This window comes from Palaemon carinicauda, chromosome 8 (assembly GCF_036898095.1).
Source record: "Palaemon carinicauda isolate YSFRI2023 chromosome 8, ASM3689809v2, whole genome shotgun sequence".
NCBI lineage: Eukaryota > Metazoa > Arthropoda > Malacostraca > Decapoda > Palaemonidae > Palaemon > Palaemon carinicauda.
In genome coordinates this window covers 60,728,967-60,746,432 of record NC_090732.1, presented here as the reverse complement: position 1 = coordinate 60,746,432, position 17,466 = coordinate 60,728,967, and the positions used below count along the sequence as shown (strand labels likewise).

At 36.8% G+C, this 17,466-nt stretch overlaps 1 protein-coding gene across 1 annotated transcript in view; it reads right to left on the bottom strand.

Moving 5' to 3' along the window:
- The window catches only part of LOC137645741 (uncharacterized), a 326,800-nt gene that overhangs the window by 108,717 nt on the left and 200,617 nt on the right, over positions 1–17,466 (bottom strand). Inside the window, exons 5-6 of the mRNA XM_068378640.1 lie at positions 12,289–12,446; positions 11,772–12,002 (exon numbers count right to left, since the gene is read on the bottom strand). Of these exons, the coding sequence (XP_068234741.1) occupies positions 11,772–12,002; positions 12,289–12,446 (389 nt within the window). The remainder of the gene's footprint in view (positions 1–11,771; positions 12,003–12,288; positions 12,447–17,466) is intronic.

Genomic DNA, 17,466 nt, shown 5'->3' with positions numbered 1-17,466 from the left:
CTGATCATAATGAAGAAACAAACTCATTTAGTGTACACATATATGTATAGGTTAGTTTTTGCATCGATTATATTGATTATACAGTATGTTGATTTTGTTATTACCAATGTTTTACTTAATTTTTCTTAGGACTTCCAAATGAAATGTTTTTCTTTATGACGCCGCCTGAAACGACGGCGTCATAAAGTACGCTCAGTAAACAACCACGCTCACAACAAAGAAGGCATTTAACGCGCATGATGAAAGTGATAAATAATGATATTTACAGTAAAAGCATTTACAAAATATGTTATTACAAATATTATTTACTGTATCTATATAAAATCATACAGTACATACTGTACGTAGCAAAGCAGGAAAACAAAAGAGAGAGAGAGAGAGAGAGAGAGAGAGAGAGAGAGAGAGAGAGAGAGAGAGAGAGAGAGAGAGAGAGAGAGATTGTTTTACGTACGTAAATGTAAATTTTAAACAAAAAAAATATGATAGGTTACAACATGTATACTCTTCAGACTTTTAAAACCTTCCCTTTAACTTAATGCATACAGTACTAAACTAAAACAGGCACAAATATTAAAATGTTAGAATATTAAACTAAAAAATAAAGATTGTTACTGTACTCACCATGAAAGAAGTTCAAGAAAAACTTGAATGATGATGGCGATGAATTTGCTGCACAGTAGAAATAATGATGATGAAGCTGATGATTTTTTTTACTGTGCAGCCAATAATAGTATTTTACGTCACTTCAGACGGAGGTGTCTTTTCCTGGGACACCTCTTCAACTTCTTCAATTTCTTCCGAAGGCGTACTAGCAGGAGGAACTGGCTCTTTTTTGCGAGGCTGGAAGAACATTGTGATCGGAAGTTATTGCCGCTGCTTCTTTTTTCGCTATAAGAGCATCCTGTATGGAGTCATGATGTCATTGACCTTGTTGGAGAATTGCATAGACCGAACCCTATCCTCGTCCCACTCTTGCAACATTTCTTTCAACTCCTTCGCATGGTTGCGCGCCTTGGCAAGCCGTTCTAATGTTAAGCCCGTTTCTTCGACATTTTCTTGGGTCTCTTCCTGCGTTTCACTCTCTTCTTCACTTGCCGATTTCGTCAGGTCTTCTAGGTCTGCGTCAGTTAGCGGCTGGGAATGGCAGTCCAACAACTCGTCAACGTCTTCAGTCGTCATGTCGCCAAACCCGTCACCTCCAATTATGGCAGCCAACTGCACAGATTTCCGTATTGCAGAGTGTTGAATCTCAGCAGGTGTAAATCCCTCGTCGTCGTAAACAATCTGGGGCCACAACTTCTTCCAGCTCGCATTCACGGTTGCAGGTTTCATCTCTTGCAGTGCCTTCTGAATATTCTTCAGGCACGTGGCTATGGTGTACTGCCGCCAGTACGCCTTCAAGTTAAAATCTTCATCCTCATCATCTTGGGCAGCATCCACACACGCAACGAGGTCCGCCAAGGTATTCTTCGTGTAGAGGGCCTTGAACGCCCTGATAACCTCCTGGTCCATCGGTTGAATTAATGACGTGGTGTTGGGTGGCAGGAACTCAACCTGAATGCCCTCATGCGACAGATCAGTTGCGTGTCCACCAGCGTTATCCATAAGGAGAAGGATCTTGAATGGCAAGCCCTTCTCTAAGAGATATTTGCTGACTTGCGGGATGAAACACTGGTGGAACCAGTTGGAGGTCAGCATCTTCGTAATCCATGCTTTTGAATTATGCATCCAGTACACGGGAAGGAGATTCTTGTTTTTATTTTTCAAAGCGCAAGGATTTTTCGACTTATAAATAAGCCCCGGCTTTAGCAAAAATCCAGCAGCATTGCCACACATCACGAGGGTAACGCGATCCTTGAATGCTTTAAAGCCAGAGGCTTTGGCTTCTTCTTTGAACAGGAAAGTTCGCGACGGCATTCTCTTCCAAAACAAGCCGGTCTCATCCATATTAAAGACTTGTTCCGGCTTGTATCCACCTTCGGCGATAATATTCTTGAACGTCTGGTTCACGTAAGTTTCAGCAGCGGCAGTGTCAGCCGAAGCAGCCTCGCCATGCAGGGAAACGCTTTTCAGGGCGAAGCGTTTCTGAAACTTCGCGAACCATCCTTTGCTGGCGGAAAAAACGTTGTTTCTGACGCTGGGAATCAGTGGATGTCCCTGGTTGAGGTTCATCTGCATCATCATCTTCTTCAGCATGGTCGCCATCGTCGTCTTGAGGTTCCTTTGCCGCAAAATTCTCATACAAGCTCAAAGCCTTTGTTCGGATGGTGTTCGTATCCAAGGCTATGTTCTTCTTCCGGCAGTCGGCAATCCACACAGCTAAAGCACCTTCCATGCATACGATCGTTTTATTACGCGTGGTAACGACTCGCTTCGCTGATCTGCTAAAGGTGATTGCAGCCGTCTTTCTAATGTTCACCTCGTCCTTCTTGATATAGCGAACGGTGGATTCATTGATTCCAAAATGGCTGGCTGCGGACGCAAAACTTCTACCGTCTTTTAACATATCGAGAAGCGTCACCTTCTCAGCAATCGTCATCATCCTTCGGTGGCGTTTAGGCTTACTACCAGCCTTAGTAGAAGCAGAACGCTTGAGAGCCATTGTACAGTAGGATTTAACAGAAAGTTCAACAAAAATTTCAACTTAAAACAGTTGCGCACAGCACAGATTAAAGTTCGCAAACTTAACAACGTCTACACAGCGATACGACGGGAGAGAAAGTGGCCGCGAAAAGATGCTGGAAGTTGGAGATGTGGGCAAAACACCAATCACAGGCTAGATAACAAAACTTGAGTTCTGATTCGTCCTCTATCAGCGCTTGAACCTATCACAACCCGTCTTATATGCTACGTAGGTTACCAATTCAAAGTACAAGATACCCTGCGTACAGTATACTGTACAGTAATAATAATAATAATAATAATAATAAATAATGTTACTGTAATAATAATAATAATAATAATAATGATAATAATAATAACAATAATAATTTTAATAACAACAACAATAATAATAATAATAACAATAATAATAATACAGCTTTACGTACGCTATTTTACGCTTTTGTTGTAGGATGTGTGTCTGTCTGTCTCTCTCTCTCTCTCTCTCTCTCTCTCTCTCTCTCTCTCTCTCTCTCTCTCTCTCTCTCTCGTATGCTTATTCGAAATGTGATTTTTGCAACAAAGAATATTATTGAATGCAGTACTACGTACGTATACATACAAAAGATTCATGGAAAAGAAGCACATCCATTACATTTGTAGTACAGTAGTAGCCAACAGCAGCCTTACACCATTCTAATATGGTATGACTGCATCTGATTTGCGTTTCATGTTCGATTTAATTTTACTACGTACTGTATACAGTACTGAATTATCGTATGAACACATTCTCTTTTCGTGTTTTATTTCTTTCTGTGCTTAATTATATGTCATATGTAATGCAATGAATAATCAGTAAGAGCAGATATTACTAATTACAGTATGAATGGAATTACTGTACAGGTAACGAAATATCGTATTTGGGGTCTTCAGATATCGCGGTATTTTCGAAATTTCCGGAAAATCCGCGATATGTATATATATATGGGTTATGGAAAAAACCCGCGAAGTGGTGAATCCGCGATGGTCGAACCGCGAAGTAGCGAGGGTTCACTGTAGTTTCAAGTGATGGAATGAATAACATTGTATCTGATATAGTTGTAGAAGAGATATGCACTATCTCTCCAGTGCATAAACTTACTACGATTAGACTACCTCTACAAAAACACACAGTGTGAAGAAAATTAACTTTAGACATAAATCAAACTTCTCTCCTTTTATACAGTACTTATTGAAGAAGTTACAAAGAAAATAAATGATGCTATCACCATTCCTGCAACCATAATAACCAAAGTTTGTTGACTGCCTTATGACCATATATAATAAGGTGAGTAAAAGTGAATATGATACCATGTGTCCGCTGAGGGAAAAGACTATAATTGTTAAAGATCGATCTCCTTGGTTTAATGGAGACTTTAGAAAAATAAGGGAAAAAAGACAAAGTGGAATCGGTTAAAAACTGAAAATACATGGGTAGAATACAAAACTACAATGTGCCAATATAATTACCCACTAAGAAGGATAAAAAGCGAATACTATAAGAGAAAGATCCGAGAAGCAGTAACAGACATAAATAAGTTATATCATGTCCTGAATGGTATAATGGGGAATGTAAATATAAAAAGGCTACCAGAGAGGGACGGTGACCAGGAACTAGCTAATAATTTCCTAGCATTCTTTTAAAATAAAAGACAATATAACTAGGTCATTTGCAAATATTCAACACCAGATCCACAGATAAAATTTAAGAGATTTAATAATATAACAAGATGATATCACCACGAGTATCATGAGAACAAAGAAAATAATATGTCTGATCAATCCAATGCCAATATCTGAAGTTACTTGAGAAAGAAATTTTCTAGTATAGCTTATATAATTATGAGAATAGCAAATACAAGCATCAATAAGTTAGGTTTCCCAAATCGGAGAAATGGATATAGTCACACCAGTTCTGAAAAGTGCTCTAGATTATCAGGAATTAAGCTCATATAGACCTATTTAGAATCTAACCTTTAATTCAAGTGCTACAAAATGTGATTCATGAACAGCTAATTAGTCATTTAGAATAGACATGTCTGCGTATAGAAAATTATACTCTTCAAGGACAGCCATATGTTCTGTTGTAAATAATCTGCTGCAAATGATGGATGAAAATAAATGTGGCATCTTAATATCACTCTATCTTAGTGCTGCTTTTGATACAGTCGTGCATGAACTACTACTAAATGATCTACAGTCCATCGGCATTGAAGATCAAGCTTTCAAATACCTAAAAGACTAATTAGTTGACAGAAATTGCTGTTTGCACACTGGAAACTCTTATTCAACATACGAACCTTTAAACAGGGGTACCTCAAGGGAGTGTACTGGGCTCAATCTTATCCTGTATCTATACTATTGGTATATCAAAAATGCTACAAAGGCATGGTGTGAAGTTCAAACTTTTTGCTGATGACATACAATTTTGCATCTAAATAAACGAAACAGACAGTACTACTGAAACTCTAAACTGAATTCTTGACAGAGTTAGGGAATGTATGACAATCAAACAACTAAAATTATATGAAAATAAAACTGAGTTTATGGTGGTGGGAAAGAAAAACAGCGTTAGAAACTTGGGTGATATTCAAATAAACATAAATATCGAATGTCCCGATATCTAGTAAAGTTTGTGATCTAGGCGTATCTCTTGCCTGTAACTTGTCTTTCAATGCCCAAATAATGTAGCAAAAACTGCTGGTTATCATCTTAGAAACATTGCTTTTATCAAAAGTACCTGGATGAACATTGTGTAAAGAAACTTGTGATAAACTGTTATCGCTAAAATTGACTACTGTAACTCCATCTACTACAATTTACTAAAAGTACAACTTAAGAAATTACAAAACATAGTAAACAGAGGAGAAAGGCAAATAAAAGGTGTCCCACCTCTAGATAGGATCACTCCTATACTGATTGATTTACACTGGCTGCCTATTAAAGGGAGAACTGAGTTTAGAATAAATACAATAACCCATCAAGTTATCAGAACCAGATGTACAAAATATCTAAGAGAATTGCTGCACAATGGGCAGCCAACAAATTGTGTTAACAAGATAATAGTTACAGATGATTTCAAACTATTGGAACCTAGATATATGTTTACTGTAGGTTATAGAGCCTTTAAATATGCGGCCCCGAGACTATACAATAAGCTCCCACAAGACATCTGAATGAATGAAGATATTAAGACTTTCAAGAGAACACTGAAGACTTTCTTATTCTGTGAGTGCTTTGATAGAGACGATTTAACAGTAAATGAGCACTACGCGATGGGAAATGTTGAATGCTTTCAAATGAACACGATAAAATGAATGTGGAGGTCCTGTAGAAAGTAGGGTTCCCCTGCGGTATAGGAACGGAAAAAACTACCCTTAAAGTAAATCAGCTAGTTCACATTTGTAAGGATTTGCAACTCAGCTGACAGTATGGGAATCAGGCTCTAGAAAGTAGTTACAGAACCTATTCCTAATTTTGGCCATGGTTCATTGTGACCAACTACATGTCATTAAAACTGCAGTCTTCATTTTATCCCTTAAAATTCCTTGTTTAGCATCTTTACATGTCCAAAAATGTCAGCTAAGTATGCAAGAACACCAAACCAGGTTGATTTTCTGAGATTCTCTCTGCAAGTGCGTGTTTTTGATCAGTCAGAAACCTTTCAATTTGGTTTTAAGATCATACACTAATATAATGAAATATAGAGGAAGTGCTAACATCAAATATCAAACAATGTTAATATTGATACAGTAGTCTTTTGAGCAGTTTTAAAAACCCTGGGCTCCTGGATCCATTCTTTTACTCCAACTTTAATATGTATTTGTTTCCCTCACTTAGCATATCCACATCCATAACGCATCAATTATCCAATGACATTTTCTAAATTACCCCATTTGAAGTTATTGACCCATTCCCCAACAACTGATCTAGACCATCAGATGGTATCAGGAGTGTGGTCACACCAGGACCATCAAAACCACATCAACGTTCTAAAGTTAAGAGCAGCATGGCTGTCCCTAGAGCACTTTTGACCCCTTCTCAAAGGCTACGTTGTGTTGATGAGTGACACCTCCATGGTTTCCTATATTCTCAAACAGGGAGGAATGATGTCCCATCAACTGTGTCACCTAGTAATCAGGACACTCAAGTAGGCAGAAGAACACTCAATAGCTCTACCAGCCTGACTCACTATAGGGAAGAAAAACGTGGTGGTAAGCAAGACAAGCTGGAAGACACAGACAGTTGGCTCTGAATGGTCCTAGTATCCTCAGGATCCTGATTTTGTGGGGTTCCCCAACAGACATCTTTGCCACATCCCTCAACAAAAACACTTCTGCTCTGCTGCCCACTGGTTCTGGATCCAGCTGCAGTGTTCAAGGTCACGTTCCAGCATCCATAGTACAGTCTGATGCCTACGCTTTTCCTCCATTTTGCCTTCTTGTGTCTATGAACGTAGTTGTGACTTATAGCTCCATTATGGCCTCATGGAGTGGTACACAGATCTACTTCACCTCTTATCTGAGACGCCAAGGGAACTTCTGCTCCTTATCCGACCTACTATGTCAACAACACATCAGAATTTACCATGTGGCGGTAAAGTCTCTGTGTATTCCTGAGTGGAGGTTACCCAGCATCTCCTCTCACGGAAATACTTTTCTTGAGAGACAGCACAACAGATGACTGGGTACCTCTGTAAACCCTCGTCTGCAGTCTATCATGTCAAATAGGCTGTCTTCTGTGGTTGGTGTCAGGCTTTACCTCTGTAAGGAGAAACTCTAAGCCATGTTTGCAGTGAAAGGATATTGCTCAGCCTTAAGCCATGTTTTTAGACTTAACGATGTAATTTCTTAGGAGGATCTTTTTATGCTAATACAAAGCTTGGAGCATACTTACCCTCCAGTTGAGGCGAGCCCACTGTCTTGGAATGTGTTCAAGATCTTACATTTCCTAAAGTTGGTACCTTACGAGACTTTGAAATGGTCAATAGATAGGGATCTGACCCTAAAGACAGTGTCTCTGCTCACTTTAGTCTCAGCCAAATGAATTAGCAAACTTCACAGGTTGTTTTCAAGATTACCTATTCAAGGTTTTGGAGGGAGGTCTCTCCTGGCTTCATTCCTGCATTTGTTGCCAAAACCCAAAATCCATCTTCTAACAATCCGAAGTTTCTGTTGTTTCCAGTTTCAAGTCTCCGAGATGAAACCAAAGATACGGATCAGATGTTACTTTGTCCTGTAAAAGCCTTGAGGGCTTACTCAAATGCACCAGATCCCATACACCTCACCTTCAGTACCTTTTTCTTTGTAATGGAAAAAACAAAAAGGTGGTCACCAGAAAACACCATCTCCTTTTCGTATAGGGAAGTAATTTCCCATTTCCTTCCATCTCAGGCTGTAACTTGAGAACAAACAAAGGCTCACGACAGCAGAGGTATTGGTACCTCCTTAGCCTTTTTTCACAACTTCTTTATACAGGTGTCTTAATATGTCCAACAACCTTCACTGTACATTACCTACACGATGTGACCAATAGATCCTTGAAAATCTTTATTCTTGGGCTTGATATGGCTGCTCAGCAAGTGGTTTAGCAACCTCAGCTCCCCTACAGGACAAGTAGCTTTGGGTCAGGGAGAAGGTTACGAATAAGACTGTGTTGAAAGTGATGAATGACTGACCTTTTTCATGTTTCTTTCAATCTTCCCCTCTCTTGGGGCACAGTCTCTTGAGCCTCACAAGCTGGACTTATCCTGAAGTGGAGGAATGATCCCTAGTCTCTCAGCTACCTTATGAGGGTCATAAGTGGGACCTTTCTCCAAACTCCTTTCGAGGGGGAGTGTGTTGTATCCAAGCGAATCCACTGATCCATAATGTAGTCTTATCATCATGTTTGTCAGATTATACCGCAAAGGTTGATGCCCAACTCAGTACTTTGAAATAAGGGCTGTGTTCCAGATGTTTTCCAAGTTTTGGTTCATGATATGTATTGAGCTCCGATTCTTCTGACATATGGCAAGAATCTTTGGCTCTTGAGTAAAGTTCCAGACATTGGAAGAACTTCCTCCCTCCTAAGGATGAGTTTTCTTCAGTAAAGGACGGTGGTTTGTGCAGTAATTATTGGGAAGAAGCAACTCAATTGGCAATGAATGCTGTTAAAAATCTTTGCCCTCAATTTGTGCATGATTTTAAAGGCTTTGAAGAGCCAGGCAAGTACACCTCTATGAATTTGCTAATGCTGAGTAATGAACTAGAGATGGAGTTGGGAGAGGAAGCTTTTGCTTATGATCAAGACTCATAAGCAACCTGAAAAACAAAAAGACTGTTGGAGTTAGAAGAGCCACAATAAATTAAGAAACTATCCTAGACCCAGAACCAAAAGCATTTGACCCTTCATCGAAGTTCTTGTGGATCTTTGAGGCAAAAGATTCTTTAGTCGAACGTTTTACAAAAATAATGAATTGTATAGAAGATTTAGTTATGAGATATAGGATTATTTATAAAGATAAAAGAGGGGATGTCATTCAGCACCATATGAACCAGTTTCTGGCCCAGGTAGAAAAAAGAAAAGATGGCAGGTCATCACCAGATCTTGTCTCTGAAGAAACGCTGCCACCGAGTAAGGATCAACTAAAATTTCTTATGTTACACTAGTAAATTTATAGTTGCACCTTCACCATCAGACATGTCATCCTCCTCCTCCAACAATTAATTCCTCACTTCCAACTCCACTTTCTTCTATATCCAGTAAGCAGGAGAGATGGCAATTTCAAAGGTGAAGTGACATTCCTTAACAAGTTGATATGATTACCATGACTTTATTGGATCATAACAATGTTTATCATATAATTTCTTTTTCTCTGTTATTGTTAACCAGCTACACATTTCATCCAAATTATATATGTACATTGCCATCCAATGTACAGTATCTGTACTTCACATGGTGGCTTATTAATGTAAGTGTGGTTTTTATAGAATGATAGCAGAGCAGGTTGTACATGCTTTTCATGTTTATTGTGGTCTATTAAATTTCTTATTCCTGATCTGAATATTAATATCTGGCATTAACGTTCAGTTAGTTCTTCATGCAAGTTACATAAGTTTTTCATAATTCAGATCCTCCATTTCACCTTGATCTTCCCAAACTGTACCATCATGGATGCAGTACTAGGTATCCAGTTAATTTTAAGTCATACTTTCTCCACCATAAGGCCTAATACTACAAAGCATTCTAGAAGTTTTATTCAAGCTGTAACTAGATTTTAGAATGATCTTCCTAAATAGGCAGTGGATTAGTGACACTTCAGAAGGTCAAACTTTTTGTAATTACTTTTCTGTTGAGAAGGTTGACAAAGTCTTGTATAGAAGATAGTAGGTTGGCCAGGGGCACTAGCCACCCATTGAGATACTACAACTAGAGTTATTGGGTCCTTTGACTGGCCAGATAGTACTCCATTGAATCTATTTCTCTGGTTACGGCTTATTTTTTTCTTTCTCTATACATACATTGAATAATCTGGCCTATTTTTTACACATTCTACTGTCCTCATACACCTAACAGCATTAAGATTACCAAAACATTCTTCTTCGCTCAAGGGGTTAACTACTGCAATGTAATTGTTCAGTGGCTACTTTCTTCTTGGTAAGGGTTGAAGAGACTCTTTAGCTATGAGAAGCAACCCTCTACGAGAAAAACACTCTAAAATCAAAAAATTATTCTCTAGTGTATCATGGTCTTCCATTGTCTTGGGGTAGAGTTCTCCTGCCTGGGCGTATGGCCAAGCACACTATTCTATTTATTTCTCATCTTGTTATTTCAAAATTTTTATAGTTTAATGTAAGATTAATTTTCATGTCATTGTTCTTAAACTTCTCCTGTAGTTTATTTCCTTATTTCTTTTCCTCACCAGGCTCTTTTCCCTGTTGGAGCCCTTGGGCTTATAGCATCCTGCTTTTCTAACTAGGGTTGTAGCTTAGCAAGAAATAATATTAAAAATAATAACAATAATAATAATAAAAATAATAATAATACAGTTGTATAAATTGAAGAAATGTTATCAATGGTTAGATCTGGATATTGAGGAGTCACTTTCCTCGATCTACTTACAGTCTTACTTTGAGTTTTGTAAAGGTTTAACTTCATGCCCCATAATTTGCAACATTCACTAATTTTAGCTAGATCTCTACTAGGGCATTCAGCAACCTCCGATCTACATCCAGGCGATGGAATTGAGCGAAGAGAGTTGCATCATCTGCATATACAACAAGGTTGTTTTCTAGGCCAAACCACTTATCATGTGTATATGGCATGAAAAGTAATGAGCCAAGAACAATACCCCGAAGAACACCACATATTACATTTCTATACTCAACTTTTTTCAACCAATTACATAAAATCTAATAATGATGCTAATAAAAGACCCACCTACTTCCACTCGTTTAAGTTTCAAGACAAGAGACTCATGATTAACACTGTCAAAGGCAGCACTAAAAGTAATGCCAATCATATGAACTTCCTGAGTACAATCAAGGGATTTCTGTACAGCATTGGAAATTGCAAGAAGGGCATCACATGCTCCAAGGCCTTGGCAAAAGCCAAATTGCAAACTAGAGACCAGATGATTACCTTCGGCATACCTATTTGGACGTTCAAAAATTTTAGATATGAGTTATGGAAGTTGGGTGGTAATCAGCAGGGTTTATGCTACCACAAACACAATTACCTAATGGATTAACATTATCAATGCTCCAATAAGCACTAAAAGAACCTCTTCTTGCTAATTTTCATTAAATAATGAGAGAATATAAGAGCTAAAAAATCACCAGTCTTTCTAACAAACAAAGGAATATAAAACTAAAGAAGTAGGGCAAGGTATAACTGTATAATGTACATGGACAACACAAAAGCACATGGTAATTAAAATAACTCAAGGAAACTCATAAGTTATTTTCTAAAAATGCTAGTCTTTACTCATAGGATACTTTGTTTGGCATAAAACTTAACAACTCTCTGGAAGACTGTGTTCTGGGTCATTCACAGCAATATCAGTTGAATTATTATGCTACACAGTGGACTACATCTTAAATATTACTACAAAAGTGGTTTAATGATAATGTTAAATAAATAACACCTACCACACTTTTTGCCACAGTACTCCTGTTTGCAGCACATCTCTGAAGTGCACCTTCAAGACAATTCCATTTGTTATATAAGGCCCATCCAAGTATTTCACAGTTTGTTCCAATTTCTCCTCCTATCAGTGGTGCTCCCCATGCTAATGTTTTACCAACAATATGATTAGGATTCCTCAAATCAAAGTGATCATCAAAGTAAGGGTTACGAAGATAGGGGACCCTAATCTTCAGCTGAAACAAATGAGAACATAATGAAGTTTACTCTAACTGAAAAACTCTTTTATTTGTTCTAAATAAGCTAAAATTCTTAAACATATTAAATAACACAAAACCTTAATATAATCTCAAAATTTTATTAAAAAGAACTATTTGCTATTTATCACTAATGGTAGTACTGTACCTTTAGAAATTGTGAAATAAAAATAAAACAAGAAAGACCAACTAAACTTGAATCCACTTTCTTATTCTTAAGAAACGACCCTCTCATCATGTACTTTATGATTAAAATTCAATATACCTCTTCTTCAGGTTCCTCAATCTTCACAGTATAATCTTCCCAAGGCAAATTTTCTGTTGATGTGGTATACAGGTAACAGGATGCAATAACCAAAGCCTGGGTCAGTGGTGGTCCAAAGTCTTCTTGCATCATCAATGTTGATGCAACATGAGCAGCAGCTGAAAATAAGGCACTTGATAACTAAGGAGATAATATATAGAACTATCTCATATATATGTTATATGCTTTGAAAGCATTGTATCATAAAGTATAATAACTACTTCTGATTTTAACAGCTTAAGAAATTAAAATACAATAGATGACTATATAACCCATGTCCTAGAATTTCCCACATCTGATTGTAACATTTACCTTCGCAATTGTCTCTTTCATGACTTATTTACCAATGTATGGTAGCTGTCTCCCATTAACTAAAGTCTTTGCCTATACTAGTGCTTATTGAATTCTTGTGGAATTCTTAATCAAATAAGTGTCAGACTAGGGGTATTTAGTATATGTCCTCCTTAACTCTGGCATCTTGATAGTGGATCAAGGACCTACCAAATTATTCCCAAACCCCCAAACTTATCCCCATTCTCAATAAGATAAAACTGACACTAATATATGGACCCTCTTGACATCTTCTCTCTTTACCAAGTTGCAAAATAAACCAGAACCCAGCTTTACTATACTCAATTTTCTTTAATGAGGTGCATTTGCCCTAACTCGCAGAGGTACCCTTTTAACTTGGAAAAGTTCCCAAATCGCTGATTGGTCGGACAAAATCATTCTAACCAATCAGGTAGTGAGAAACTCTTTTGAGCTAAAAGGGCACCCAAGCAAGTCAGTGCAAATGCGCCTCGTTAAGAAAATTGAGTATAGTACACATCATCTGTCAAACAGGACCTCAGGCACACAAATGTAAAAGATCTCCAAACCAATCAAATGTTTTGTATTTCTTTTAATAGTTACAGCTACAGCTACAGTATAGGCGGATAGGTGGGGGAGGAGAGGGGCGAATTAGGATTGGAAAGATTGGAGGGAAAAGGTGTTAAAAAGAAGTACAGTGGGAGGTGAAAAGATTGGGGCAGACCCAATAGCTCTTTGTTGTTGGTTTTTTTTTGTGCCAACATCATACCTTGTGGACTTCAAGGAGGTGAAATCTCTTGCCAGCCTCCGAGGGACTTGTGTTTTCATGATTATTCCTTTTCTGAGGATTGTTTATTCATTTATGTTTATCTACTTTTGTCTTATTTCAATACTCCGGGTTTGGTTCATCCTGAGCAATGAAAGGAGGGAGCTATCGTTTCCCACAAGGAATGCTCGTTTTGTGTGTCTGTTATTTCCTCACTCTTTGTTGCAAGTTCTGGGTAGATGTTTTTTAATATTTCCCACAATTGTGTGGCTCTTCTGTGGTATCTGACGTTTACTGGTTCTAGATTGTATATGTTATGGAGTGTTTTGCTGTTTTCATTAATGTTGTTATCATTATTATTATTATTGTTGTTATGGTTTAGGCCATATATGTTTCTTATGTTTCCATTTAGGGATTTTTATAGGGCTTTCATCTTTGATTGAGCCATTGTACGTGCTGGTACTATTGTATATTCGAATAGAGGTCTTATTAAACTTTTATAAAGATTTATTTTTATGTTTTTATCCAATAGTTTGAAAAATTTTAATGCCCCTTTTCCGTTTAGCCAATTGAAATTTTTGTTTGATATGGCAGCTTATGACAGTTCTTTTGATAGAGAGAGCTAAGATTTTAACTTCATTATTAAATGGGATATTTATATTGTTTACTGTTATTGGTGCTGGTTTATTTTTTGATACTGATAAGAGTTACAATTTGTTGCAGTTTGTTTTTATTTTCCACTTGTTTTCATGATCATTTATTCTTTTGATCTCTATTTCAGTTTTTATTCTTAAAAAATCTTTTGGAATTTGTTGGATGCATTATTACTTGTGTGATGTCATCTGCACAGGCATAGTTAATGGCATACTCGAGGGTGGTTGGCATATCTAATGTGTAGATTATAAAAAGTGTTGGGAATAGTATGCCCCCTGTGGTACCTCACTTTTTATATCTATAGTTTTACGCAGTTTCTCATCTCTGCTCCGTATTCTGACACTTCTGTATTTACTGTAGCTTGAGAGGATTTTTCAATTATCATTGGTAGTTCCAACTGGAGTATTTTATATTTGAGGCTGTCATGCCATACTTTTCCAAATGCCTTGAGATATCTCTGCAGATAATATTGCATTAGTGTTTTTTATTTAGTTGGTTCATGGCTATTGTTTCGTAAATTGCCATGGGGCCAGTTTCAGTGCTTCTCCCTGTCCTGAAACCTTGTTGGTGTTTGCAGTTTGTTGATATTTTCTAGGAATCTCCTTAGTCTTGCGTTTATGATTTTTTTTCTAACACTTTTCCAGGCACTTCCAGCAGAGTGATTGGCAGTTTTGGATCTTTCCATGGTTTGGGGAGAAGTATGAATATTCCTTCTTTGTTTGGTTTTGGATAATAACCTATTGAGAGTGTTTGGTTTAATATTTGTTGGAGTCTTCTCCATGCCACCATTGGTACTTTAGATAGCATTAGCTTGTTTATGCCACTTTTACCTGGTACTTTGTATTTAAAAGCTTTCATTGCTTTCATTATCTCATGTATTTTAATGTCTGCTATTAAGTAGTTGTTCTCATTCAGTCTTTGTAGATCTGGATTTTGATAGGGGTTTATTCATTCCCTATTTTCTTGTAGGAAGTTATGACTTCTGTTTCTGTGTCTCTATCGAAATTTGAATATTCTTGGTCTGTAATTTCGAATGTGTTTGTTCATGTTTCGGTTAGTAATTTAATTGGGTCTTCCGTGTCTTCTACTTTATCACCATTACTGTTGATTAAGTATAGTATTTCTATCTTTGGGTTTTCCCAGTAATCTTTGTAGTTTTTCCCAGAATTTCTCTGGGTCTTTGTATGTTTGTCCTAGTTTTATTATCATGTTGTTCCAGTTTTCTATGTTTAATCTGTTAGATTTTTCAATTATTTCATTTTGAATGTGTCTTATTAAGGTGTATGTTATCCTAATCCACCTGCTATATGTGTGTTTGTTTGTAGGTAATTTCATTGTTGGGTGAGTAGTTTCAAGTAGCCACTATCTGGGTGTATTTATGGTATTATATTCTCTTTATTGGAGAGACTGTTTCTATTGTTTCTGAGATGTCAGACATCCATTTGTTAATTGCAGAGTTTATTGTGTTTTCTGTTGTAGTTTCATTGTTGTTTAGATCTATTTATTGCTCATGTGAGGCTATTTTCCTTGTTATTGTATCTTCAAAGTTATGTTCCCTTTTTTATATTGCTTCCTCTTTTCCATTTTATTACAATAGTTAGGATTACTGTATAGTATTTTCACTACAGAGTGAGTTACCTACTAGGACTAAGCTGATTAAAGTTCTATCTAAATATAAATAATAATCATTTTGGTGAGTCTTAACACTAATATGTCCAAAGTATGGTGAGCTTATCAAAGTTGAAATAAAAATCAAAACTTTTCTCTCTACACCACTATATCTCTCTTCTGTATATCATCCAGCGCAGTATAATAAGACAGACTCAATACCATGTGGTTTATGAATTTTTTATCATTCTCTGAATAATAAAACATACATAAACAGATAAAAAAAATTGAGAAAAAATCGCTGATGAGGTAACAATAAACTAATAGAAATCTTCTATATCAAGTACTGTACACTTTTTGAAATTATGGAGGACCTCCATTACCTAAGTACCAAAATACTTTGAGAAACCAAGTACCTGTACAATGAAAAAGTCATCTACAGTGCATTCACTTATTCCTTTAAAATATAAAAATAAAAATTTCACTGAAGTTCAGGCAACATCATGTGCTGCTCTAAAAAGTAAGTGTAAACTAATGACGTAAAAAAAAAAAAAGAAAAAAAAAACAGTTCAATTCGAAAGTTTTTTTGTAAACAATAAAGAGCATGAAAAATAATTACTATACAGAAATCTTAAATACACCTCAAAACATAAGGTCAAATGGCTTGAGAAGCCCAAGAGCGGATCGTGACGTCGGTTGTCTTGGCCAAGAGTAGGCAAGAAGGTCAGAACCTGATGGCTGAGAGCTCATACGTCCATCATCTGAATCGACACGCTACAAATTATTCCTGCTCTTTAGTTAATAATGCAAACCTCCTGTACTGCTTATGGATGAACTCAATTATTCGGCAAAAAATTTAAATATCTCATTTCATTGGTAAGTGCTTTATTTTAAATGAAATAATATATAAAGTTGTAAAAAGAGAAAAGTGCACAATGCTAGCAGCAGAAAGAATATTGGCTCTGCTATTCCATCTAATAACATTATCATAACCTGAACTAATAATATTTTATCTATCGTTGTCGTTATCATTTCTTCTATATCATTGACATCATTGGTGCACTTTGTTAACAGTTTTCCAAAAGATGAGTTCATTAGAAAGGAATGGGTTCACGCTATGCGACGAGAAAATTTTGCTCCAACTACTAATTCACGATTATGCTCTAAGCACTTCAAAGATGAAGATTTTGATAGATCACTAAAAAATGTTCAATTACAAAAGGGAGTTATTCCTTCCATATTTGAATCTTTTCCTACTCATCTCAAGAAGGAAGAGATGTAAAAAAGGAAGCTACCTAAAGCACATTTTGTGGAAACTGCAATAAGTGAAACAGATTCTTTGAAAAGATAACTCAGTGATGCGGAGGGAAAAGTGAATTCCTTGAAAAGGAAAATTAAATCATTGCAACAATCCAAGTGACAGTTTGCTAAAAGGAACAGTAATTTACATAGTGTCATATCCTAACTAAGACAGAAATCTTTAATAGGTCCAGCAATACTAGAAAAGTGTGGAGGCCGTGTATCATACCTTTTGAAAAGACAAATTACAACGTACAATAATATATCAACTGAGACTAAATATTCTCCAGCACTGGGAATTTTGCCCTTACTTTTCACTCTTACTCTGCTCATGCATATCGTTATGCGAGGAAAATGTTCAACACATGCTTACCACCTCCTCAAACCATATTAAAATGGTACCAGCAAGTCGATGGACAACTGGGATTCACTAGTCTTTCATTTTCAAAATTGAAGATGAAAGCTGATGCAACATTAAAAACTAGTAAACCATTATTATGATA